Source organism: Falco peregrinus, chromosome 4 (assembly GCF_023634155.1).
Source record: "Falco peregrinus isolate bFalPer1 chromosome 4, bFalPer1.pri, whole genome shotgun sequence".
Lineage (NCBI taxonomy): Eukaryota > Metazoa > Chordata > Aves > Falconiformes > Falconidae > Falco > Falco peregrinus.
Window position 1 is genome coordinate 107,756,800 of NC_073724.1, and position 27,731 is coordinate 107,784,530.

General features: G+C 36.4%; 1 protein-coding gene across 4 annotated transcripts in view; it reads right to left on the reverse strand.

The window, feature by feature from the left end:
- CNTN5 (contactin 5) overlaps nucleotides 1–27,731 on the reverse strand; it is a 678,106-nt gene that overhangs the window by 105,872 nt on the left and 544,503 nt on the right. For all 4 annotated transcript variants that reach the window (XM_055802997.1, XM_055802998.1, XM_055802996.1 and 1 more), the window contains one exon: nucleotides 26,724–26,874. In XM_055802997.1, coding sequence (XP_055658972.1) covers nucleotides 26,724–26,874 — 151 coding nt within the window. The remainder of the gene's footprint in view (nucleotides 1–26,723; nucleotides 26,875–27,731) is intronic.

Genomic DNA, 27,731 nt, shown 5'->3' on the forward strand with positions numbered 1-27,731 from the left:
CGCCTTTAAACTTCCTTCTTGAAGAATGCCCAGCCTTCCTGGGCCCCTTGGCCTTTCAGAACTATCTCCCAAGGGACTCTGTCAACCAGTCTCTTGAACAGGCCAAAGTCTGTCCTCCAGAAGTCTGAGGTGGTGGTTCTGCTGACCCCCCTCCTTACTTCTCCATGAATCAAAAATATCATCTTATGATCACTATGCCCAAGGTGGCCTCCAGCCCCCACCTGACCCACAAGTCCTTCCTTGTTTGTAAACAGCAGGTCCAGCTCCTCTGGTTGGCTCACTGACCAGCTGTGTCAGGAAGTTATTTTACACACAGTCCAGGAACTTCCTAGACTGTTTCTTCTCTGCTGTACTGTATTTCTAGCAGACAACTGTCAAGTTGAAGTCCCCTATGAGAACAAGGGCTAGAGATCATGAGACTTCTCTAGCTGCTTGTAGAATGTTTCATCTGCCTCTTCATCCTGGTTGGGTGATCTATAACAGATTCCCACCAGGATACCTGCCTTGCTGGCCCTCCCCCTGATCCTTACGCATAAACAGTCAATTTTGTTGCTACCATCTTTAAGCTCAAGGCAGTCAAAGTACTCCCTGATGTGCAAAGCTACCCCACCACCCCTCCTTCCTTGTCTCTATCCCTTCTGAAGAGTTTATAGCCATCCATTGCAGCACTCCAGTCATGCAAGTCAACTCACCGTGATACAAGCAGTGAGCTATCAGGACAAAGCTCTCCATTTCCTCAGTATGCAACATTGTTTCAAGATAGACAATTTTAAAATCTGCTCAGATATCATTGTTTTTTGGTTTGGTTTTTGTTGTTGTTTTTTTCCTGCAGCAGTTTAAAAAATAATTAGAAACAGACTTCTCTTGATAGTTCAGAAAAACAGGAGTTTTCTTCCACATAACCTGGTATAAGGTTGCACTAGAAACACTTGAATCACTTGTAAATAAATACTTCTATAACTTTTTTTTAAAAAAATTGAAATAATGAAATATATCCAGATTGAATAGTTTTTATCTGTCTCAAAATATCATAATGTGATAGTCTTTTTCATCACATTTAATCCAATGCAAAATAAAACTAATCTGTTCTGTCCCAGGTAGCTGTAACTTCTCGTTTGTACTACATGTAGCTCCATCAGCCAAATTCTGAAAATACTATCTCAACACTAATTATAATTTTGATGATGAGCTCTCCTAAACTTAGTTAATTCCATTGTGGCAATATGAAGGCATACTTCTTTTCCCCTATATGTTTGCTGTTAATTTTATGATTTATTGAAAAGTAATTTTCAAAAGTACATCAAAGTACTGTGACAGCCTGGTCTGGTTCTGTGTTTACTCCACTTTGACCAGGAGTGACTAAGGCCAATGACCTTCCAGTGTCTCTTCCAACTGGAGTGATGCTGTGATTCTCTGAGTGGTTAAATATGAAAGACTCTGCAAAGCAAATTAGAAACATTATTCCCATCCCATTAGTCAAGATGAAGAATCCAAAGAGTCAAGTGACTTAGGGTAATAGCAGCCCTTGTCAAAGTCAGGTTTTAGTCCCCAAGTTTCTTCTCTGTTCATTCAGGAAGGCAACACCACACACTGACACTTTAAGGAAGTTGTCCACAAAACTCAAAGAAATTAAGACTGTTTCAGATGATTAACCAGAAATTTTGATCTCCACTGAACTGAAACTTCGGAATATGACATATATTGAACAAGAGGCAATGACAAAAGACTCTTGTAAGGTTAAGGTTCCCCCCAAAATAAATGAAAATATCCAGACAGACATGGAAACATAGTGAGCTGGCATCTTTCCTTTGTTGGATTTCTGTTCTTGAATTTAGGTTGACTTTCTGTGGCAGGATCCCTGAAAGTAGTAGAAAGCTCCATACATCCTTCCCCCCCTTACATGATTATCAACAATCTTAGTGATTCGTGCCATAGGAAGGTGCTTTCTGACTGGCACAGGGTGTTTCAGCAATACCTAATTTAGTGTATATCTGATTTATTAACCTGTTTTCTTTTGTTTTGTTTCAGTTTAAGAGCTGTTCTCTACGATCAGTATAAAAAAAACAACGAAGACAAGTGAAAGGGCATAAGACCACCTGAGATAGTTAGGTAGCTATTTTGTATTTGATGTGTGTTTCTCATTCAAGTACACAGGGAAATAAAAAAGAAAAAAGAAAAAAAAATATTGAATGTATTTACCAAAACCAGTACATGCATCTCCTCTATTTTAGTATTAAAAAATAAAAGCCCACAATTAGATGCATATAATAACTTATGTGTATATTATATATATATGATTATGAATATTTATTATACATAGTCATTATATAAATATGTTATATTTTATAAAGAAATACTTTGTATATAGTACACATATAAATAATATGTACTGCATTATAAACATCCCAGTATCTGCCCCAGACCATACAAAAAACTTCCTTCAAGATTAACATACATTTATTGCAGGTATTTCATGTTCTAATAGATGTGGATGAGGATATCTTACCTCTTACAGTTTTTAATGTAAATTACTGTTTTGCTTCCTGTATAAAACATGTAAGAAGATTCTCTGTAGTTTAAGGGTTAAGTTTGTTAGAAGACAATTTTGTGGCACTTCTAATTAGTTCTATATTTTTTGGTTGTTCTCCTGAATTGACAGGATTGTCAATAATTCTGCAATTGACAGAAGTACCAGATTTCTGCTATGTGCTCCTTCAGTAACTGTTGAAGTCATGGATCTTACAGACCTTACCCTCATTACTCCAAATGTGGGTCACATTGCTGTTTTTCTACACTAAAGCAGAAAGTACTTTACAGCTACAGTTTACAGCTGTACAGTACTGTACAGCTCAACAACTTAGAAATAGTTCTATCCTATATTAATTATAAAATTGAGGAAATTAAACATATTGAGCCTGAATCTGTTAACACAGAAGGGAACTTGAAAATAGTTGGAAGAAGGTAGCAATGAAACCAAAATATTCACATTTAAACACCAATTATAAGCTGAAAGATATTTTTTCTTAGAAGTTCAGCAGCCTACGATTTTTGCTGATGAACTTGGCTCAGTACTTAGAAGAAAAATAATCTCCAAATTTGAATAAATGTATTCTGGACCCTTAAATAAACATATTTACACTCTGTTTCAGTCCATAGATATTCAATCCCTACTTAACTAGGATGATGGTTGTACAAATTTTTAGCACAATTTTATCTTGTAGTTATATGCAGTTCTTAGCATTAGCAGAAGGAAGGGAATATAAACAAAAAGAAGCTAAATCACTAACAGCAATAAAATCCATTAATCCCATACTAAGGCATGTCTCCATATCCAAAGAAGAAGCTGAATATGATTAAAAGCAGTATAAGAGCTGGACTGGAGTAAGGAAATTTATATCAGTGCCAAATCAATTACAGGTTGCAGGTGTCCAGAATTAATTAAAATAAATTGCTATAAATCAAGCATTAGCTATCTGCCATGATTGGAGTAGAGCAGGAAAGAAAGTAAAAATAAAAAAAAGCATTTTTTTTATAGTGTAATGCTGAAAAATGTCAGAAAACAAATGTCAGAAAGATATGCGTACATTGCTTGGCAAAGTTTTCATTGTAGAATCTGTTTGAAGGTCTCTTCTCAAACTCCATTAAAGTGTGATTAATTTTTTGAAAGATATGTATACCAAATGGCTTTGTTGTATCTGATGTTTATACACACTGTGTTTAAGATTAGAGATAGAGATCATACAGCTAACAGACATTAAAATAACCTGAATTCTATATTGCACATACAGAAGCTTCGGTGCAGGTAAATAAATATTGATTTTTATTTGCAAGTAATAGAAAAAAAAAAAAGAACAAATATTTAAGGATCTTACATGTTGGAAATGGTATAAATAAAAGTGACACTATGTAAATACATAGGAACTTATTTCAATATTATTTTTTGTCATTAAAAATTGTTAATTTGTGAATTCATATCAAACAAACAGTTCAAAGATCAGAAAAATTGCTGTCCTATAAAAATCCCTACAAAACTATAGAAGTCCAATAATGAAAACAATGAGGTGTATTTTCCTAAATGTTAGAGAAAGGACTGGAAAAAGTCAGATCCTAATCCACAAAGTGCCAAGGACAATGAAGATGCAACACACATGGCACAAGTCACAGCAATGTTGTTTTCACTGTAATGGGAGACCTTCCAAACTAAAAATATTGGTGAAATATATTAGTTTCCAGTCGTTCAAAGATCTGTTCTAAACATCCAATATATTGGAGCCTTGCTTCTTCCTTTCTGAAGCTAAATTAAAACTAAACTCTATCTAAAAAAAAGCAATTAAAGGACAGATAAAATTCCAGGAAGAGGGAAGAGAGAAAAAGCAGAATTCCAGGCAAGTGTACATACTCTGCTATAAACACAGCTGGATGAAGAACATAGTATTAGGGAGTTAATAAGTCTCACTCTGTAAGCTTGCAGCTATGAAAGTGAAGGTCTGCTTGAGTATTTGGGGCAGGAGAGTCACTACAATTTGGAATGCTCTTCAGATAGAAAGATCTTAGGTCTGTGCCCAAAAATCTGTGTGGATTTTTTATCACAGAAAACTGCATTTTGTGGTGAAATCTTGAGGATGGAATTTGTCTTAACTCAGCTACTTAAGGGTGTTGGGTCTTGCCTAAACTACGTGCCCGATTCTCTCTCCCTATAGTGAGCAGACAGGAATAAGCATATTGGGACAATTCACATCGCTAGCCTTGGATGGGTATTTTGGGATGTGTGCAGCATTCTGACCAGTTCTTGCTTTACTGCTTACCAAAAGACTGGATGACAGGCTTAGAAAAAGAACCCGTCTTCTGGTTTGCTAAAGCCTGACGTGACTCAAACCCTCAGTCTCTGCTGAGAAAGAGAACGTAAACCAGTTTTGCCCAAAGTGGAGTGTGAGGCAACACAATAGTCAGAGACATGGCAGCTCCCGTGCTGACAGTCACACCTGCGGGGATCATGGTGACCATGGAACTCATGAGATTCCTGCCCAGTATAGTCGTTCCTCCACAGATACTCTCCTGCAGTCTGGGCCGAGGCTGAGGGGGATGCAATCAAGAAGCTGCTGCGGCTGAATGCTTGTCTAAAACACATGAAGACACTTAAATGTTTATGATAGGGCCACATAACATCTGAATGAAAAGCAGGGCTGAGAGTAGCTATCAAAATGAATCCAGAGCACTTTCTGGTTTTCACAGACTTTTGGTTCTGATCCTTGCTAGTATTTAAGTAAATAGAAAAGAGTGTGTGTGTGTGTGTGTGTGTATGTATAAGCATATAATATGTATAAGAGTGTGTGTATGTGTTTGTGCATATATATAACGTGCTTAACATTTTTGATTAAAATAAAACAAAAAAAAACCCACCCAAAACAACCCACCCCTCTATATTAGTCTTGACTGTACATTACTTGGATGGATATTCTATCAATAAAAACTCATGGGTTTTTTACATCCTGTGATATTTGGTGAAATGTGTTTTTTAAAATTGATTAGTATTTATGAATGCAAAAGGGACACCTACTAGACAGGGCATTTAGTCCAAGGTAACTGAAATGGAGAAAACCAACAAAGGAAAATGATGGAGACAAGAGGAGGGAAATTTGTGTTGTGCACAGGAGCAAAGGGGCAAGAGAGAAAAAGACACTGGAGTCAAGGAAAACAAAGTGGCCCTAGCTACAACACCCCCAGCAATCCCAAAAGCACAGTGTGGAAACTTGACGTGTTTCTGTATTGCGTGCAGGGATGGTACAGGTCTGTAAACTCCCCTTGACTTTTCCTGTGTGATACATTACATATACAGTCCCTTCTGCCCGACAGAAGTGTCAAGAAATCCAGTTATCTAAGTTACCTTGAAGAGGAGAAGGGTGAGAAGAAAGCATTGTGAAAAGAGAGCTACCAAAAGCAGTAAATCTAGTCAAGAAACTACTAGCAATGAACCTCTCTTTAGCAACCTGGGCTACAAATCAAGAGCCCAGCTTTTGAATTGGCTTTTCAAGTAACAACTAAAAATGCACGGACTTCTAAAACAAGGGGATAACAGCTGAGAATGAAAAAAATCTGTAAAAGAAATGAGGAAGGGAAGACAGACAACTCAACATTATAATGTCAGCTAGCAGAGAGTCTCACTGAGTTGGTTTAGTGGAGAAACAAAATACTAGGAACCTTGTGACCAGGGACGTGACTCTGTCCAAATTAGGGGTTTGTGTACTGTGAAACATCTATGAGTTTCATTTGCTTCTAGATTTCTGGTTTGAAAGAGAAAATGTTATATGACTCAAGCTTGGGTACCGCACAGTCTGAGTTACAGCCTCATTTTTCTGCTGGCTTGTTTCACACAGCTCCCATTCACACACCATCTGTTTCTTAGGGCATCATTTGGCCTCAGATCTTGTCCACCAAATCAAAGATTCTTATTGCTTTTTAGAGGCAACACATATAGAGGCAGATAGATAATAAACCTGCATTGTAGTTACAACCTGCACCTGAAGATTTTTAATAAAACGTTGCAGACTAAAATGGCTGTTCTCATATATCACCATTAATGTGGTAAATGGCTCCCATGACCCTTTGCCTGTTTATAAATCATAAACTCTGAAGATATACCAGGGCAATCAGATCAGTCAGTGGATATTTAATTAAGTGCACAGTTTTTCAAGCTCCTATTTATAAACAAACAGAAGTAATTTTTCTCCTGCAGTAGAAAATTAGCATCTAGATGAACGTTTACAAATTAGATTAAGATGTATTTTTTCTGGATTATACATTTAACCAAGAAATGCACTTACAATGTCTTACTGAAAAAATATCTATCAAATCCTACACTCTTTTATGGACAGTTTTTAGCATTCAAAGAGGGTCTGGTGAGAGCTTCAGCATGTGTCAGAGGAAATATTTTTATTGTTTTCATGTGTCATACTGAATGTCAGTCTCACCAATACCAGTAATAAAACTTCAAAGTCTTTTATTATGCTATGTTTGTGTCTCATGACAAGCAACGTGTCCTGGGACAAATTGCTACTTGGAACTTTTCCATACAGAAAACATAAGCTTTTCATCTTAACTTTTGGAATATAAATAATGAATTGCATTTCTTCCACAAAGAATGAAACCTGCTTAGATAAGCATCATTCATTGTACCAACTTGCATCCTCATTTGGGAACTGCATGTGCTTGAGCAGTGCCTAGCACAATCGACACTAAGATATTCATATAATGTGTTTTATTTGCACACTTTTGGTAGCTGAACCGTTATAACAAAAAACTTTTTTTGCCAAAGAATAAATGCAATTTTATTTGTTCCTTTCCTTTCCATTCAATTTTCTGCCTTTGTTTGGAGTATGAAATAACTTTTTATGAAATTGTTGATCTCAATTCAGATGTTAGTGTAGGAAATTACAGGATATGTATAAATCAGTCAGGTTTATGTTCCGATACCTTTTGGCTAAAAACTTATGAACCCATGAAATGACAAGCGAGGTGGCTGTTCAACATTTGTGATCCTCTGATTTTACCTGAATTCAATTTTTTACTTTCTTTGATCTTTCTTTCATGACTTTGAATAATTTGCATTCATTGAAAGATAACATTTTTTCTCTATATAGACCTGGGATAGTAATCCCTTGGGGTAGTTTTAAATGTTAAAAATAATCAGCTTGGATAATATTCAGTCAGACATTTCAGTTTCTTCATCATGTTCTAGGCTCAGCCTATGAATCTTTTAATGGGAAACTTATTTCTGAAAAAATGATAAAGGTGCCAGTTTGCAGTGCTTTAACTGTTTCTCATTTTGGCCTTCTCTGATGGCAGTTCTTTGCTCACGGTCAGTTTACTGCTGAGAATGTGACAAAAGCAGCAGTTTATAATTTGTCAAGACTCCTTGAGACTTCTTTTACTTGCTTCAATAGCTTTAATGCCTATCCATGGAATCCCTTGTGTAGAATCCTTCCTATTGATCAAAATCCTCCACTTGCTAAGTGCAAAATCCAACTTAACAGTACAAGGATAATAATGCCACAGAGCAATCTACCGCAGGGCTCCACGGAGTGCTGTTAAGAACCTGGGGCACCGATACTCATTTTTTCAATCACTCTGCTAAGGAGAATGACAGCAGCTGCAGAGAAATGTCTGAGCTTCCACAATGTGCATTAAAAGTGTGGCAGGTGTTTCTTTTCTCCTAGCAAGGTTTCAACACTGTGCTAAAGAACATTATGCCACGATCTAGAGTAAGAAGTTTCTGTCCTCAACATTTAAGGAGAAAGGAAACTGCTTCTGAGGTCCAGAATCGAGGGCTTTAAAGCAGAGTACATTTTCCTGCACTTTCGGTTCACTGAAGAGCCACTTCTTTTGTTGGATGAGCTATTCTTGATCAATCTCAGCATTTTTTTACCTTTTTCTCCATTATTTGTCTGAAATGGGTATTGTGCAAATATGAATGCAAACTTTGCCATTCTTTGCCATTTACAATATTACCAGTGAAACGCTTCAGTCAATTCTGTAATTAAAGCCATAGTGAAGGCTCAGCTAATTCAATAAATGTTATCAATTTTTTCATCAAATATTTCCTTTTTCAAATGCTTTTAAGGCACAATTAATTATATAGTTTTGATACTTTCCTCTACCTTAGGAAAGTACTTGCCTGATTTTCTTTTGGCTTCAACGTAGAAATTAAGCAGAATTTTAACATAATTTTCTATGTCCAGAGCACCCTTCCCTTCAGATCCTCTCCAGTCTGCCCTCCAGCCATTTTTTTATCCAAGCACTTCCCAGACGGGGCAGATGGAGCAGTCCGTCTGTCTGTGGCTACCCTGCTGTAATAAGGTCTGACCTTTTGTTACTGTGCTCACAACATAGTGCAGATTAGTACTTCAAGAACTACTGGGAAGCCCCAAAGAGAGAGACGTTTAATTGTTAGAGTTACATTCTGATAATACTTAAGTACTGAAAATATTAGACATGATATTTTAAAATAATGAACTTCTCAGAACTCATTCATTTCCATTTGATCAATGAAGGAAGTCTGTAAGTCTGAAATGGTTGCAGGAAGGATCAGATTTAGTTTTGGGCAGGCATCTCTGAAATATTAGCAAACAAGCAAATCCCTCCTAAAATCATGTCACAGTTGGAGACTATAGTGTGGATTGCATAATAGCTATTAATCATGGTTAATGCAGTTATTCCTGAACACGATAGACAACTGACTTTTATTCAATTTTTTTTTTTTTTTTCACTGTCTTGATCATTCTGGACATAGGACCTGGGAACAAAGGCAGAAGCTCAGTGACTTGATTACAGATGAAAACTTGGGAAGCTACCCACTGGACAAAGGACCTGAACGTAGAGAAAGCTGATTTTTATTAAGTCAAAGTTGCAACAACTATAAGGAATTTGTTATCTCAAGCAAAGAGAAAAACTTACTTGTGGGAAAGGGGTCCAGAACTTGACTGGATAAATAAACAGTTTGAAAATTATCACAGAAATTGGAAAAAAAGGCCGTGATGGAGGGTAAAGGGGATATACAGAAAGGCAAATGACGTCTTGATGCAAACCAAAAACAAAAAGAGGTATTGCATAGGGAAATAAAGCAAGGAGAAAAAAACAGCTGTTTGGGTCATTTGAAAGGAAGACAAAATAAAGTTTCTAAACTACAGTATTTTTTCACTTAATGTCCATGAATTCATGTTGAATAGAATTAATCAAAGTATAAAAATGAGTGTTATGCTGAATAAAGGAGCTGTTGGAGTATAAGAGATGATACCCAAAGATAACCTTTGGCTTTTCTTAGCTGACCTCACATCACTGAGAATTTAACCATATGCACTACTAAGGAACGTGCCTGGCTCTGAAGAGAAACATATTGTCCATGGAAAGAAAAGCAACTGAAGACTGGTCCTCTGAAAATGAAATCAGATGATACATTGAGGTAAATAGAAACATTTATTTTGTGTATTTACAAAATTAATGAGCTGGAAAGGGGAATGGTACTCCCTCTCTGCAGTTACCTGGAGAGGAGTTACCAGCAAGGTAGAGCTACCTGTTGCTAGGCCATTTGTGCAGTCAAGCATCTTCAGACCAAACAGATGACAGGGTGAGAATATGGTGCTACAAGTTCCAAGACTTTTGAATATAGGCAATATGCTTTTCATGTCTTCACAAAGCTGTATGAATGGTAGCACAGTATATGTCACATAACTGCCATAAAAAAACCCGCCACAGTTATTTCCATGTGTGAGTTTAATTCCAATGACTTTGTAGAAGTTGTTTTTTTGAATTTTATGTCTTAATTCCTAAAATGGTACTCCATTCCTGAAAACAATTTATCTACATCTAAAAAATCCCCCTGCGAAAACAAGCAAAAAGTAGCAGACAGATAGGGGTTAAATTAAAATGGCTTAAATACATAATTAATTTTTTTTTTAAAAAAATGAGGATATCTGCAAATGAACAGTGCTCCCAGTTTTATTATCTGACCTATGTACCATCAGTTTTATTACACAGTTCTCTACACTCTGGGGTCCTGCTGGAAGTGTCTGAATTAGTTCATTTCAATATTATGTTTATGCAGTAACAATTTTTTCATTAGTATTGTAGGGCATATTATAGTCAACAGAACAGGAAACCCCTTTCTAGGAATAAATGAATTTTAATAAATAAGGATTCATTTACTGCTGTACTTGCAAGCTTTTCTTTTTATAGGAGTTTTTATTAGACACAAGGGATTCTCTTCAATACAAAATCTGGATTATACTCTCAGGTATATGCCTTTATCTGAGTGTCACATGGAACTGCAGTTAACCCATAATGCTGAAGTCAAACATCAAGCAGGAATTATGTCTTAAAAGAAAAAGCACATGTGCTTAAATTCAAGCCTGTATTGCATGAGTCTTTTAAGCTGACATTAGTGTTTAGACACCACTGTGTATTAATGGAATATCAAAGAGAATGTATGATATCCCTGAGTGGGTACGCAGTGGACAGCAAAGAGCTATTGTATTGGCCTTGATCCTGAAAAGGGGCACAGAATGAACACCCCAAACAAAACATAACAACACAACTACAGTAATACTCTGTGCCTTGCATGCGAAAGTGAGGAAGTGTTGAAAAACTGATTCAAGGCAAAATTACCTCTAAGGGGAATATATAGATGAAAACTTCAACTGATCTACCTTTCTGAATGCCGCACTTAGCTCTTGAGGTACTAGGAATTCTAAGTCCCCACGAATACTACTTTTCATCTGAAAGATATTCAGTACAGAGATAAAGTATATGGTGCTGTTTATGGCTAATTGCTATTACACCCAGGAACTCACAGTGAAAAACAGCATCTCTGTTGTCATATAACCCAGGTGATGTAAACACAGAGGGTCTTTTACTTCACTTGTTTTTACCTAGAAAAAAATGTAGTAAGTGTTATAATTCCCATTAAAAGGTTGTCAGAGCAAAATTAGTACATGGTGTGCCCTGAGATGCGGTGTTCAGAGCTTACCGATGCATGAAATCAGAATGAGGAGAAATGCTAGAGCAAGGAGATAGGCTGAGAAAGATTTGTCTGCAGCTACAGAGATGTCAGTCACAAAGTCTGAACTGTTTAGCATAATTTCTCCTGAATCCACTCAAGGTCTAAGGTAAATTAAAGGTACATTACTATTAATATTTTATTTAGCTTATTTAGCTTCATTTATGAGAAAGTTTACTTACAATATAAGCGATTTCAGTTTCTGAATTGTAAAAGATTCTGGATATGTCTGTGTTAAACACCATGCTGTTTTCATTACATCTGTTAGCAGCTTACAAACAGCTTACAAACACATGGCTTTGGCACCTTGATTTACTCTTCTATGAGAATGTAGGGTGCCTTTCTTTTGTAAAGAAAATTAGTGTTATCCATTACAGATTCTAAAAGAAGATTTTTAACATCTACATGATGTTTATTATTTAGATTGTTAAAACAACCACAATAGGGTTTGCGCTGCAGAGAAAATAGTCTTTCAAAGAAATGCTCTGTTTTCTTCAGTTCAATGCCTTTAAAATCCAAAAATGCTGTTTGTTAAAAGGCAAACTTTACGCAGACAGGAAAATTTTGGGATGGAGAAGGACAACTGGACCCACACCTCAACCACAACTGAGTCACTGATTATTAAACTATATATGAAGAGAAAAATCCCGGGTGATGCATTGTTGCCACAGTGCAGGGTTCTGAGTCTTCATCTCCTACAATCTTGTTTGGCTCCTTCCATCAGCCTGCTGCAAAGTAGCCACTGCTCTGCACAAACCTCAGTCCGAGTCCATACACTGTCTGATGAAAGAATTTCAAAGTCTTAGTTTAGCTTGGTTTTATAATGCAGGATAATTATAAAGGAGATTAATTTTTTTTAACTTTTCTTTAGAAATATGAGGTGTATATTAAATGAAGTGATCAGGAAAGTATTGAGAAAAAGGTAAGTGGAGAGTATGTTCCTATCCCAGATGAAAAAAATACAAATGGACAATAGAAAGTCAGTTATAGAACAAACACAGTTGCCAAAGCACAGCAAGTGGAAACTGTTATTGCTGCAGTTCCCACCTTCTCTTTCTAGCATCTTCTGGTGACTTGCTGTTACTGGTGAAGGTTGTCTTCTGGAGACTTTTGCCTCTAACAGCTAACAGAAGGCTTCTGTTGGCTGCTTTCTGGTTAGGAGCAGTCTGTGCTTTCTGTCTTCAGCTGCCTGCTCTCAAGAAGTGGCCTGAGCACCTCTTTAGCTGGTGCTTGAGGGACAGCCATGTAACTGGCTGGAGCACCGCTAACAGAGGGACCTGGCAGTTGTTAGTGCAGCAGTGCCTGCAGACTCTGAGACATCAGGGAGTACAGACAGGCAATTGATAGGGTCTTCTCAGAGACTGAAGAGATAAAAGCCAATGCTACATGAAACAAGAAATGAAGGTCATCTGGAAACTATGCTCAAAGGGACAGTAGATGGAAACTCACAAGATGGGGGAGACTGGAAAATCATGACTTCTGGCAACAGCCATCTTCCTAGATCTTGGCCTGTAGATCATTTACACTTGTAGAGCTGCAGCTTTGGGATAGGCATAGAGCCCTGGGAGCAGCTGATGGGGAAAGCTCATCAGAGAAGACATCAAAGCCAGCTGTCCCTGGACCAAGCATTTGTGTAAAGGAGGAACAGGCAGGTGATCATCACTAGGGTCTTCTTTGGGGGTGTGTGTGGGATGAATTGGTTGCACTGTCTGTTTTGAAACTCCTCAGTCAGTGATATAAAATTCAGCATGTGGCTGGTTGCTAGTTGGCATCCCTCACAGACTTACAGAGGGGCCACAGCTGTTTGCCAGCCTTATAAATGGCCTGTACAATGGCAACGAGTGCAATCAGCAGGTTCACAAATGATACCAAATTGAGAGGGTGATAGATGTGCTGTAGAGCAGGGTTGTTATTCAGATGGACCTCCACAGATGGAGAAATGGGCTGAGACAAACCTCAGGATCCTCAGTAAAGTTCTGAATCTGTAAAGAATAGTTCTGTCCACACATACAGATTCAGCATGACTAAATAAAAGCAGGTCTTCAAAGAAGGACCTGCTCCTCGTTGACACCAAGCTGATTATGAGTCAGCAATGTGTCCTTGCAGTAAAGAAGGTCAACCACCTTCCTAACTGTGCTAGTAAAAATGCATCTGGCAGGTTGAAAGAGGCAGTCATTGCCCTCTATTTGATACTTTTCTTTTGGGATTGTCTGGGGCCCTGAGTAAAAGAAAGACATACTGGAGTTAGTCCAGAAGAGAGCCACAGAGATGATCAAGGGGTGGAAAAACATGACATGAGTAGAATCTAATAAATGTTTTTTGCTTCAACCTGGAGAAAAGAAGGCTAAGGGTAGATTTTTTTTTTTTTTCCTCTCTATATCCACCTGTTGGAGATTACTGGCAGTACAGAGCTGGACTGGAAGATGCATAGAGTAAGAGGTAACAGACACAAATTAGAATATCTGAATAAATATAAGGAAAAAAATAATACTGGAAAAAGCTGAACAGAGAGTTGTAGAATCTCTGTCCATGGAGATATTCAAGACCGGACTGAACAAAGTCCTGAGAAACCTAATGCAGTTAGTCCTTTTTAGAACGGACCATTGGACTAGATGGTTTCCAGAAATCCTATCTGATCTTTATTCTGTAACAGTCATCCTTTCCAGGAGCACTGCAATGTAACATAATAGTATCAAATAGAAGAAAAAAAAAAGGAAAATAAAGAAGAGATTTATGAAAAAAAGTGATATTTATAGTAAGTCTTTACTAACTAGCTCCTCATGGATACACATTTTGCTTTGGACTGGTGAATGTGAAAGGCTTGTTACTAAAGGACGTAAGGATCCATTCACAGCAAAGAGGTACCAGAACTGTAGAAAGGAAACTTTAAATAATTACTGATAAAAAAAGAGTGGAAAAATAAGGTGTTTCAAAGCTGTGTGTTGCTATATCAGGAAAATAGGAGTTTTCAATGAGTCAAAGAAATTTGTGGATTTTCATTTCTGTAGATAGAGGGATAAGGAATTATCAAGATAGGCTGAGATTATCTGTAGGTTTGTTTGGACTTTTTCTCATCTGGAACCTATTTTTGTATTGTTTTGGTGGGCAGAGAGCTGTCTTTTGATTTTTACTAGACAAGAAGCTTTGATGAAAGACTCATTAGTTTTTGGATTATGATAGATTTACAGCCAAGCTACAGAAAAATTTTTCATTTCTGACCTCAAAATCATGAAGAGTTAATGTTCTGTGGATGAAAGGGTTTCTTTTAAAAAACCAAATATATATTATCACTACATGGATGTCACTTGGCCTAACAGTGATAAATGAAGTACATCAGATGTTCGTGGGGTTATGTAGCTGCTGTACATATTTAACAGTAAAGAAAATTTTGAAGAGGAAAGAGATGACATGAAATTTCAAAAATACAATGATAAAAATATGAGTAATAAACAGTCACTAAACAGTCAGAAGACTAAGATTCCTTTGAATAGTGGTAGTTGTAGTTGCCAAAGAATCAGTAATAAATTGATCTGAGAATGTTGAAAGCGGTCATTCCTACAAAAATAACAAAAAAGGGGAAGTGAAAGATGTTTCTGCTCTGTGGTTTGACAACTTTGTAGAACTGGTGGCTTCAGAGGTGCATTTTCTGATTCCTATATAATTATACTCCTATCATACCATATCACCTTATTTTATTGGTACAATACCATATCACCATATTCAAAAATATTAGACTATGCAATAAGGGGATTTTATGCACTGTGACCTTAAGTCACGCATATTAAAATAACACACTTTTCTTATAGGTCTTCTTGAGTTTTTAACTGGAAACTATAAATTTTTAATCCTTTAAGGATATTTCAATGGTTTTAGCATAGTTAATTTAATGACACTGTGGTAAAATTTAAATTATACATTTCCCAGCTTTCGGCTGGTTATGTCTGCTGTGCACATAGGCAAAGAAATAATAGCCAATGAGCATAATACAAAGAGCATATTAGTGACTGTGTACAGAGATGACAGGCTATGGTGGCAGGGGAAGAAAAAAAGCTTAGTATTATATCAAGTCCAGTGAAATGCAACAGATATTAATATTGATGATAATTTTACTAAGTATGTTTAATAATCTGATAAAAATGGCATATTAATTAACTTGGAAGCTGTTACTTCTTAAAGTTTTAAACCAGAAACTACAGAAATTGTTTTAAAAAAAAGGATTTAGCAAGAGGAAAGCAGAAGGTAAGGGCAAGGTTGAGGAATGTTCGTTAAAGATCTACGCAGGTATCAAATGCCTGGACTGTTTGCTTTTATTAGAATGTTTTCTCTTTTTCAAGGCTAGTCTACTAACAGAAGTCTTGGTATATTTTTAACCTTCCTGTGTGCATTACACTTATGATTCTTCTCGCTTTGGCTTTCTTTTCCTTTATTTGCTGTAGGGACAGTAGCTGTATACAGCCACCGGGAAAAAAAAAAAAAAAAAAAGGGAGATAGAAGAGCCTTAGATGCGTATGTAGAAAATTTACTTCCATGTAAGTCCCTAACATCAGAGGAATCTGATTTTCACTGACACTAGTAATTTGCCATGGCAAAATTGGTGTTATACACAACTAGATCATATTAGAAATAGTTTCTTTCACTCATAATCAGTTTAGATCATATTAGAAATAGTTTCTTTCACTCATAATCAGTTAACAGCATGATACTGATTTGTGGTACTAATTGCCATTTTACTTAAACAGGATACCTTGGTTTTCATTATAGATAAATTAGTATCAAACTTCAATGAGAAAATATATTTTTTTTTTCACAGTGAAGCAAACTGAACCTTGTCAACTGCAAAGACTGATGTTCTACAGTACTTGAAAAAATACACAAGTGCAAACAGAACTGATATACCTTGTTCTGATCTAAAGGGTCTTTTTTTGCCAGATAAGATGTAGTTTCATTGTCATATATTGGTTAGAAATACACCTTTGAGACTGCTGATTGGATAGTAAGTTTATGGTCATTCATGTAATGAAATCTCTTCATAGAGTTAGACAGAGGCCTGAAAATCTTTGGTCTTGAAAAAGGATTTTATTTTTTTTTTAATCAAGACTATGTGGGTTAATTGTAGTTTGTGGTTTTCTAGACTTATGTAATTCATTTTTGTAACTAATCCCATTAGAAAGCACGTTTACACCATACTTGTTTTCTAGATATCAAATAACTTGTTTCAGTTTCTGTATACAATTTAATTTTCTGCAAAACATAACTTTTTAGAATATGAATAGACATTCTTCTCAGGGAGGAATTAGCGTGCAAATACTGAGAGTCCATAGATTTTAAAGATTGACAGACTGGAGAATTTTAGCTATAATGTGAGAGAAAATGACAAATGCATCACAAATTCCCTTTAAATTTTGAAATTTAATAACAGATTTAATAATATATCCCCAAAGATCACTAAATCTTGATGCAATAGGTGATTATCTGTTGAAAAGCCACCCTAATTAGTTCAGACTTATGGCTGATAAGGAAGAATATTCCCTGGGAAGGTGGCTTTCTAGTGAAAAATGAATTTCAGCAGCCTATGTATGAAAGATCCTTGTAGTCTCCACACAGATCATGGATGCTGATTAGCAGATCTAACAAAATATTGAGCACCACTTAAAATGTAGTTTAGGCCTTTAGGGTGCTATAAATTAAAAGATACACTCAAACTATATGCTTGTGTTTTGGGGTCTGACAAGATTTCTCAGTCCAAACAATCTGGGTTCATTTCAAAAATTTCCCACAATTTCTTGGGAACGTCTTCTTTAACATTCTGTTACTTTCTAATTTAAAAATAGACTTGGTGCCTACAGAATTTAAACATTTTATCCCTATATGGTAACAAGTCACTGAGCAACAGTAATTAGTATTTATCTTGTCTTATTTCAGTGATAATGCCCAGAGATTCTGGCTGAGATAAGACTCTCGTGCTGCACAATTTAAACAGTGATTACTTCACTATCAGAAAAATAAATAGGCATATTCCCTCAATATATTGATGCCAGCTATCACAAAACTGTTTCCATTCTATTAAATATTGTTAGCCCTTATAACATGGTGGCAGCACATGGACAGCCTAGCAGGAATGGCTTCTGGCATGCACAGAGTCCTAAGATGCCTAAGGACTACTTGGGGACAGGTACTTGATGCAGGCTAAAATTCAGCCAGGGGGTAACTGCCTAACAGCACGGCTGATTGCATCCCAGTGCAATCCCAGGCAACGTTACAGGACAGCTTTTAATTTACTTGTGCAGGTAAATCATCTGCTCTAACTGCTGTACAGCGTATATAGGCAGGAAAATGTAAGACTTGCTTTGTGTGCTGTCCTGGACATTCCTCTGATGTGAGCACCTGTCTTGGTCCATGGCCAGTCACTCCAATCCTTCCCGGGCTTCTCTGGCACATGCGTGTCTGCATCTGTGTGATCAGTTGACCAGGGAAACGATCTAGCAAAAAAAATAGCTCATGTGAAATAAAGGGGCTGTTTTTCACCTGAATCAGATCCATAAATCTTTTCATTGTAAACAAGAGACCTGAGATGAGGGAAGGAAATTTCAGCAGTTTAACTTTGTCGCTGAAACCAGACCTGACTGCACCCACAGGTATAGAAAAGTATATCTCTTGCCTAAGGTCCACAAAGCAGGAAACTTCTCAGCCACGACAGGTACTGGACTGTTTCTTTAATCATGTTCTCTGCAGTAGAACATAAGTAATGAATAAGATTTTTTTAGAAGCGTGGCCAAAATCATTGTGTAGTCAGAACTCATGTGTGTAATACGATCAATTATTGAAACTGCTGCTTTTGAACAAAGATCCTTTTTTTTGTGAAGGGATGATCTTACTGTTTGTTTTTACTATTTAGTCAAGGTTTCCTACTATTTAGTCATCATTTCCCTTTTCTACTTTATTACCAGATCTCTAATTCCAATTATGAGCCTGCCAGAGCTAAATTAGACCATGATTTATGCAAAAATTGAAAAGACTTGCAGAAATCTTTCAGGAAGATAAGAGTTTTTGTCATGAAGTTTCTCTTTCTTAATGTCCTCAGCATTTTGTCTCTTTGCTGCTTTAACATCACTAAATTGCCACTTGGGAATCTAGGGATCAGTTGATGACATGAAGTTACCTTTGAATTCCCAAGAATTTTAGATGAAGTTTCTATTACGGAAAAATGATGTTGAAAGTCACAGTCTGAATGGTCTTAAACAAAGAAAAGCCTTTAGGTGACTGATGATTTGCCATATTCTGCCTGTGTGGTGCACAATCAGCCATCACAGCCAGCACAATCACAGTAACACCAGCAGAGAAATTAATCTTAGAATGAAAATTCATGAACTGTTTGCTCAACTGATAATCAACTAAGTTGTATAAGCAGATATTCAAGGCATATACAGCAGATCAAATATCTTGTGGCTGTTAGCAACTTAAAAAGGTTGAGCTTTTCAGATTTTTCTTCTCAGTAGGACTATGGGATATATCTGGGATACTTACAGTACAGTAACTCAGAAAAAAATGAAGAAATGCAATTGTATGGAAATACCAAAAAGCAAGGTTATACAGGGTGTGACTCAGGTCCCTAAGAATTAGTGCCATGTCTTTAGGTGCCTGAAAAGGTCCAAAATATCCGCATGTGCTTGATGGATACTGCAGAGTAGTTATGTGAGACTTGCACTCTGCTGACAAGGCAGCTGGAGGCCGGGGCGGGGGGTGTGTGTTACTGTACGTATCTCTTTTTACACAATTAAATCCTATTTGAATTGAAAATTGGTGAGATATGGTGGAACACTTCTTCAAACATCAACCCAATGAGTGAAGAAGAGATTATTTTTCTAAAATGATGTATATTTCAATGCACTGTTACCTAAACATACACCTCTGTATTAGAATTAAACATTATTTCCCTAAAAAGTCAGTGAGTGCCTAAATAGATGTATAGCAGTATATAAATTATTGTATTAAGGAGAAATAATAGAAAGTATTGTCCTGAATACTATTTCTGGGAAGAGAGACTGGGATGTTTCAGTTCAGAGACGACACTTAGGAGCTTGTAGATAACAACTTCCTTGAATATAATCACAAAATTCATTTGTTAGCCTGTGGGAAATGTTATTTGTTAAATTAATTGAAACTCATGAGTAGCCATTTTCTTTGGATATTTAGCTGGGGACACAAAACAAAATCTTCAAACTGCTTAGTAATCAGCTCCCATAGTTGGACTAATTCTGAAGATCTTTATTACAAGGAAAAACATAGTTGTGGTGTTTTCACCAAAAACTGGGAGGAGAGTAAACTGTGGTACTGTGCTGTCTGTGTGACTGATCACAGAGGTGCAGAAAAGCTTGTGCCAGATACAAGTTGAGCCTGGTGCAACTTAGGGACCAACAGAGAAACTGAAAATTACAGTTTGGAGTAATTTTCAATCCATTTTACATATATACTTTATTTTGCCTTCGCAGTGCACAGTTTTCAGTTTAAGCAAGCATTACATACTACAGTTGGATGGAACTGTAGCTTTTGGGAAGCTACCACCTTGATTACAAAGAAAGCATATAAACGCGTACCTCTGTTAGACACAAATACATGTTCATCTTTAAAACATAATACAACATGCACTAACCAAAACGCTTTATAAAATTGAATACAAATTTCACCTGCAAACTCATATATTTTTTCCTGTTTCTGCTCTGAAACACCATTCTTTTTTTTCTTCTTTTTTTTTTATAGTAATTGAGCTATAAAGCCATTAAAGTAGGAGTTTATAATGAAAACACTGACAGATCCTTAAATATAGTAAATAGCAAAACTGTAATAAGATCCTGTCAAAACCGAAAATGAAGTCTGAGAGACCAGAAAAATATAAAACCATGTCCACTTCTAAGTTTTAGGATGATGATATTTTAGATTTAAGTGCTCTATGTGTTTCCATTAATAGCATAGCAGTGTGACAGATGAAATACCTAGGCATACACGGCAACTACTTTTGTAGTCCAAAGATTTCAGTATTAACCTGAAGGTAGATAAAAGCTAATAGTGTCAGGCTTCCCTGTGTCTCTGTCTGGCAAGAATGTAGAAAACCTGTATTAATATTGGGAATTTCATGTCCCCATATGAGATCTCTTTCTTTTTCTTTTCTCTGAGCTCTTCCACAGCTGCTGAATGTTAAAGAAACATAACTGAAGAACCAGAAAACGATGCAAGTTTAGGTAAAGGCAAAATTTCAGCAGCCTCAGTTCACACCCTTGTCTATTGTTACACACGGTTTGAACAATTTGTTCCCTTCAGGGGATTTATTCTTCATTTAATACCTATAGATGATGCTTCTCAATTAGTTAATGGGTACTGTTCACTGTTTTCCTGTTCCTCGTAGGTCAATGTGTGGCTTGAAATGTTATATTCACTACTGTGAAGACAGAATTTCCTCATTAATATTTCTCCAGGTTTTTAATGCCCGGTAGCTTTACAAATATTCATGCCTCCCTGTTTTCAGTATCCACTAATTTTATTTGTGATATTTAAAATGACTGTCAGAGGTCTCACTATTATATCCAGTACTTTGTTTTTCAACGTACAGCTTCTAATGGCTTCTATATGGCTCCAAATCAGTTCCAATGATCCCAGGTGAGGCACAGTAAATAAAGAACATGTCAAGCAGACAGTAACTGTTACATGGCAATACACAGTGGGTGGGTTTTGTATAAGTGTTGGTGGCCAAGCAGGTTGGGGCAGATCTGAATTTAGAATTTCACGTGTCATAGAGGTAGTGTTGATATTAATTCATTATATGGCTATATGTACTATAAATCAGAGGCTGCCAGCTGATAGACACACTGATTAAGTGATATGTGCACTGATGGGAGCAGACAGAGCCAGACTCTTCTCAGTGGTGCCCAGTAACAGGACAAGAAGCAAGGGGCACAAACTGGAATACAGGCAATTCCATTTAAACATCAATTCCAACTATACATATAAATATCTTTCTTAGGGGGTGATTAGCTGGAATAGGAACAAGTCTCTCAGATCGGCTGCCATGTCTCCATCCTTGGAGATACTCAAAAGCTGACTGGTCATGACCTTGAGCAACCTGTTCCAGCTGGCTCTGCTTTGATCAGGGGGTTTGGATCAGGTGATATCCAGAGGTCCCTACGACTTTCAGCTGTTCTGTAATTCCTTTATATTATTCAAAGGACATGGAAAACAAAGGTTATACCCACTTGCAACCAATACAAAACCCCACCATGTTGTCTGCTTCAGGAATATGGATGTTGAAGTTTGTGTCCTGGCCAAGCCCAGGCCAGGCTATTGCTTAACGTGCCAAAGGTTTTCTTCACCTCAACTTCCCAAACTCCTTCAAACAGAAGGAAACTAATTGTTCCATAGGAAAAATGGCTCAGTTGAAGTGGCAGGTGAAGTACTGTTACAATTTCTGCTCCTCCAAAAAAATACTTCATATATTTAAGTCCTCAGGCAAAATTAACTTTGGAGCTAAGTAGATGAATATGAGCAACTGCACGATGACCATAGAGATACTGGCACTGCTGTTCAGCTCATGGAGATCTATTGTGAATGTGACCCTCGGAGGCTGTTAGCAGTTTTCAGCAAAGCTTGTTCTGTCATGAGAAAGAGCTTAGACTGTGCCATATGGAAAGGGAGAAGTCAATGCAGAATTGTAGTGCCAGTGGATACATATATGTTTCTACATCACTGTATTTAGATATGTGTTGTTTAGATTAACTATTAATCTACACTTGATTTTAGATATACAAGAAACATTGATAAAATAAGCATTATTGAGAAGCTTTAAAAGGAAAAGAAACGAAAGCAAGACAAAGTAGCACAAAATTGGCACTATAAAAATCCTGCTTCCTCAGTTACCCATTTGTTGGTTAAATTGTGCTGTTTTTTTATTTCTTGCTCGTCTGAAAGAAGGAAAAATAGGGATGCAATAGAACACTTTGCACTGCTAGAGTGCTTTTGAATTATTTTATTTTTACTATAATTAATGAATATGTAATGGAAATAATGAACTAGAGTAAAAATTCAATACAAGTTTAATGAGAATAATATTTTAGATGTAGGAGAAAGAAGAAAAACAGATGAACAAAGATTTACAATGCTTTTTGTAAATATCTATGACCCCCCAACATCAGCTGTAGTCACTACTACAGGGCAATCTAAACAAGAAAGTAGGTGACTTTAAGAAAGTGATGAAACAGAGATTACAGGTCATATAGTAATAGCTTCCAAAAATTTAGGCAGTAGTAAATCATTTAGAAAGTACCTGCAATTTACAGAAGCCTGAACACAGGAACTGAAAGAATTCATAAAAAATGCTTCTCCAGAATTTAATCATTGACTTTAATAGCACTATTCATGTTTCATACTGTTGCAACTGACTGCAGATTCCAGTCTAGTCTACTGTGTGTTATAAAGTTTACTGTCTACACAGAATAATGTCACTAAATATCACTTCTGTTGCCTTCTTTGAGGTTGATACATAAATTTTAAAAACCATTTAATTAAAAACAGACTCCTGTCTGGCTTCCTGGTCTGACTAGTTTGGGTCTGGGTTTTCTTTAGAAGCTGTTGCTAAAATAGTAAATGAGGGCTTGATTACAGATTAGGAAGTATCTGATCGGAATATTTCAGAAACTTCACAAAAATGTTTGTTGATCACTGTACTCTTGCCCAAGGGCCCAATTTTTCCTATTTAGGAACTAAACCAAACTTCCAACCAAACATTTTATTACAATCAAAGCATAAAATATTTTTTCCAGACTTGGATCCCAATAGAATCCACTTTTCCACAAAAACAAAACTACTTATGAACTAAAAGATTCAAAAGTTCTTTACAAAATTATTATGGACTAAGGAACTCAATGTTCAAATCAATAACCAGAGTACACATTACCACAGGTGCCATAAATGGCACACAGTCATCTATCAGCATGTGAGACAATGAAGTCCAGAAACAAGTGGTTGGTAAGGATAGTTAACAGGTTTAATTACTGTGAGTTAACTGATGAAAATATGCAGCTTAAACCTGTTTCTCTACCTACACAACTCCCATTGCTGTTGTGCTCAGGTGTGTTCTAATTCCAAAACAGAAGTATAACAATAACTTTTTTTCCCCCTCCTCTTAACTTTTAGGCAAAAATGCTGAATGTACAAATGTTTGAATGTATTAATGATTCACTGAGAGAATGATATATGAAAGAGATTTGAATTTTATGTGTAGTTCCTTTCAAATGCTGATAGTGATCATTAAATGTCCTGTATCAGTAAGCTTCACAGACTATGCCTTCCTCTTTGGAAGTCCTAATCTTCTGCGTAGTAGATCCCTAATACCATATATTTTATTTCATTAAAATGTGGCTTTTGCAGCAGGTCTTGATCTTCACCTCTGGTGAACAGAATGAATTGTGAATGCTGTGGAAGCTTTACGAAATAAGTATGTTTCTATAGGAGTAATTTCATCAAATTTAAAACTTTTATAAGATTGTAACACTCAGAATGATACTTTTCATCAGCAAATAGTTGTGAATATCCTAATTTCTTTGCTCTTATCTTATAAACTTGCCACTCATTCAGAACCCAGTTCAAAAGAGCTGTTATAAAATAGATGTTTTCCAAGTGGAATAAAATGATATGACTGCTCAGAATAATGATTGCTCACCAGTGAGAGCAAACCTAGTACAGGCAAGCTATGAATATGAAGACCTTGAGTTGGATAATTTCTTTAAAGGGAGAAACAGACCAAGGGATGGAACTCCTGAAGACCCTTTCCACATTTACGTTGCCAAGTGAGTGGTTTTAGCCTTTTGAATGAATCTGAAACATTTGAGGCTTTCGGACTGCATTAAATTCCAGGATCCAGAGTCAAGGTCTGACTGCAGTGAGAACTGCACCCAGCCATGAGTCACACAGGAACAAGCTCAGCCTTCTGCTCAGTTACAAATGCAAATGTCACATGAGGTATTTCTGTCAATGAGCTTTTAGTTGTATGGAGGAACACTTAAGGAGGCAACTAAGTTTGGAAGAGGTGGATTAGATGATAACAGACCTGCTAGTCAAGTGGAATTTCTTCTTCACCACAGAGGGGAAGGTCTCTTTTGCATTGAGACTTTCCTAACAGATGTGCTTACATGGAGCAAATTCCTTTTCTGGGTGGCAGACTTGGCAAAAATAAAACACAACATGCACTTGTACAAGAACTTGCAAAGAGGAATAAGCTGTGGCAGAAAAGAAAAACAATATATTCTACTGTTCTGTCCTTGCCCTTCCTTATTAATTAATCAGAATGCTTCCCCCACCCCCCCTCCCCGAAATCTTTGATAGTTTAACATTCAATGTAAACTCATCACATGACAGTTCCTAATTTTTTTTGCTGGGATTTTTATCAGCAGACTGTGAAGAAATCCCCTTTTAAAAGTGTGTAGATGTGCTCACCATGTCACATTATTCCTTTTTAAAAAATGTATACATAGTTCCCTTCCAATGGTTCCTTCTCAGAGTGGCTAAAACATGGAAACACACATACTTCCTGCATTGATTTACACTTTCTTTCCCAAAATCATGACAGGCTTCCTCATCTCTTCTTTAGATAGACTCTATTAATATGCAGAGGAAGAACTGAGTTCCTGATATTCCCCCCACCCCCACCCTTCTATAAACAGCAGATGCAGGGAAACTGCTCTGAATGACACAAGTTACTCCCTGAACAGCTGACTAAAAATTAAGTTGAACACAACCCAAGTCTTTCAAAGATTTTAAATAGTTTAAGAAACTTTTTGTCTTCCATGTTTCATAATTTCCCCTTCCAACCCCTGTCAAAATAAGCAAGTATCAAAAGCTGCAAATACCAAAAATGTAGCTTCAGTTCTTATTTTTAGCAGATTTTTACTTCAGAGTTAGTCATACGTTTGCACAAGCATCAGGTAATTACCAAAATGCTTTACTGGTCTTGGATTAAAAAGTGATTTACATGTGATCAGGGAAACCATCATGAGTCTTGTGGAGATGAGAAGGGAAGGTCATGTAATGAAAAAGTCAATTGCGTAGCTACAGCATAGAGGCACCAGTCTTAAAATATTTGATATTATCAGCACCTTTGTAATATCATTCTGTTGTATCTTCTCAACATGCACTATACAACTCATACCTGTTAGTAAAATGTTACATATAATGCTGTTTCACTCTGCTCTCCCAAAGAGCCAATATGGCATGAAAAGTCACCCATTTTTCCTTCTCGGAACAAAACAAATGGCATGAGACAAAAATAAAACTCACCTGAATGAAATGGCTCTTGCAGCTAACAAGGACAGATGTGCTCTACTGCTTTCATTACTATTGCACAAATGAACCAAAAGGCGTTGCTTTTATCTTTTTGCCTAATGCCATACAAGTCAGTTTAAGTGGTTTATTCACATACATTACCAGAAAGAAGATAAGATTGCTCTGTGTACTTAAAGACCATGTGCAGGGTGCCAAAACTGTTCTACTATACAGAAGTGCAATCTTGTAAATTGCAATTACAGCTGGCATTTAACCTGCCGTTTTTAAACTATGTCTAATGTACAGAGCTGGACAGAACTTATTTAATCAAACATATTCGGTTAAACAGATTGTGCTGCTGAGTACAGAAATTACTTGTATAATTACATCCTATAATGGAATCATATTTTTCTTCTTTGAGTCATTTTAAAGCTATTTGTAGACAGACTTCCATTGTGATCAAGCTGTAAATCTGCCTTCTTAAAATTATTTCAAATGAAAAAGCACATTTGTTATTTTATGTGGTCCTGACTACTTTAGCCTCTATGCTTTTAACACCCTCATACACTGAATTTGTAGTATCTCCACAATGTAACTGAAACATTTTTTAAATGAGTAACAGAAAATAGAGAGGACCCCCAAAATAATATCTTTTCATCTGTCTACATCTCTGAACAATTTCAAGGTTTTTCATTTCAGTGTTGTGGAAACAATAAAGTCATTACTGACAGACGAATCAGCTTGACAAAATAATTGTGCCATACCCATGCTAACATATACATGTTCTTGTTGCTTGCTGTATTTTCATATATTCATGTCACAGAATCAAACATGCAAACACAATATTTAGTTTACCGAACAGGCTTCTGACCTCTTACTCTCCCTGAACACTTTGTCTCCTTTCTTCCAGGTGATAGTTGGCTTTGGAGAGGCTTGTGGCTTGCACTCAATGACAACTTCTTGGCCTTTGGTAACAATTATTGTTTTCCTCATTTGATTTAGGGGGAAAGTGGGAGCTGAAGCTGTTAAAAAGAAGGACGTTAACTCTACAGAGAATAATCACAACTTCCTGTTTCATTACCTTCTAATAAAATATTAGAGTAGTACATTTGGGTTTGGCTTGGAAATTATTACACCACAGGTTAGATGGAATTTTACAAAATATTTGAAATCAGTAATCAAGACTAGATGCCAGGTCTATAATTTAATTCAGTTATGAATTAGTGAGATGTCCTTTACATCAGCATACAAAAGTAACATTGACTTTGAAATCAAACAGTTTTAGAAATTAAATACCACAGTTAATTTAGCTACACCTTTTCAAAAATTTTTGGATTTCATAGATAACTTGTTAGAAATAACTAGTTCAAAATGAAAAGAAGTTTAAATTTTGCAACTATCCAAAATGCACTCCCTACAGTTAATTCTTACAAAAAATATTACTCTTAGAGAAATTTCATTGCTTTCCTTTTTTATATTTGTCTGAATACTGGGAATTTCAGAATACTAGGAAAAAAAGAGTGAGAACTTCTTCACTGAAGATATTTAACCAAGTCTTGCTCTTAGTATTTCACTTTTCAAGAAGTCCCATTGGTTATATATGTGAGCTAAGCTAATAAATGTATCACAAAATGACACTAATTAATTTCACACCTAGAAAGGACAGTTGTTCTCAAGTAATCTCATTTGTTTGTTTTTCTTAAACCAGTTTTGCAAAACCAAAGCCCCTTCTGCACTATCTCAGCTACTCATATAGGAACATGTTACTCTCCATTGCCTCAAATATGTAGGAATTTTGTACCATTATTTTGGGTAATTTTCATACCAGAGATATTTATATGGACAATTTATTCTGTTCTTTTCCCTTTAGTAATCCAGA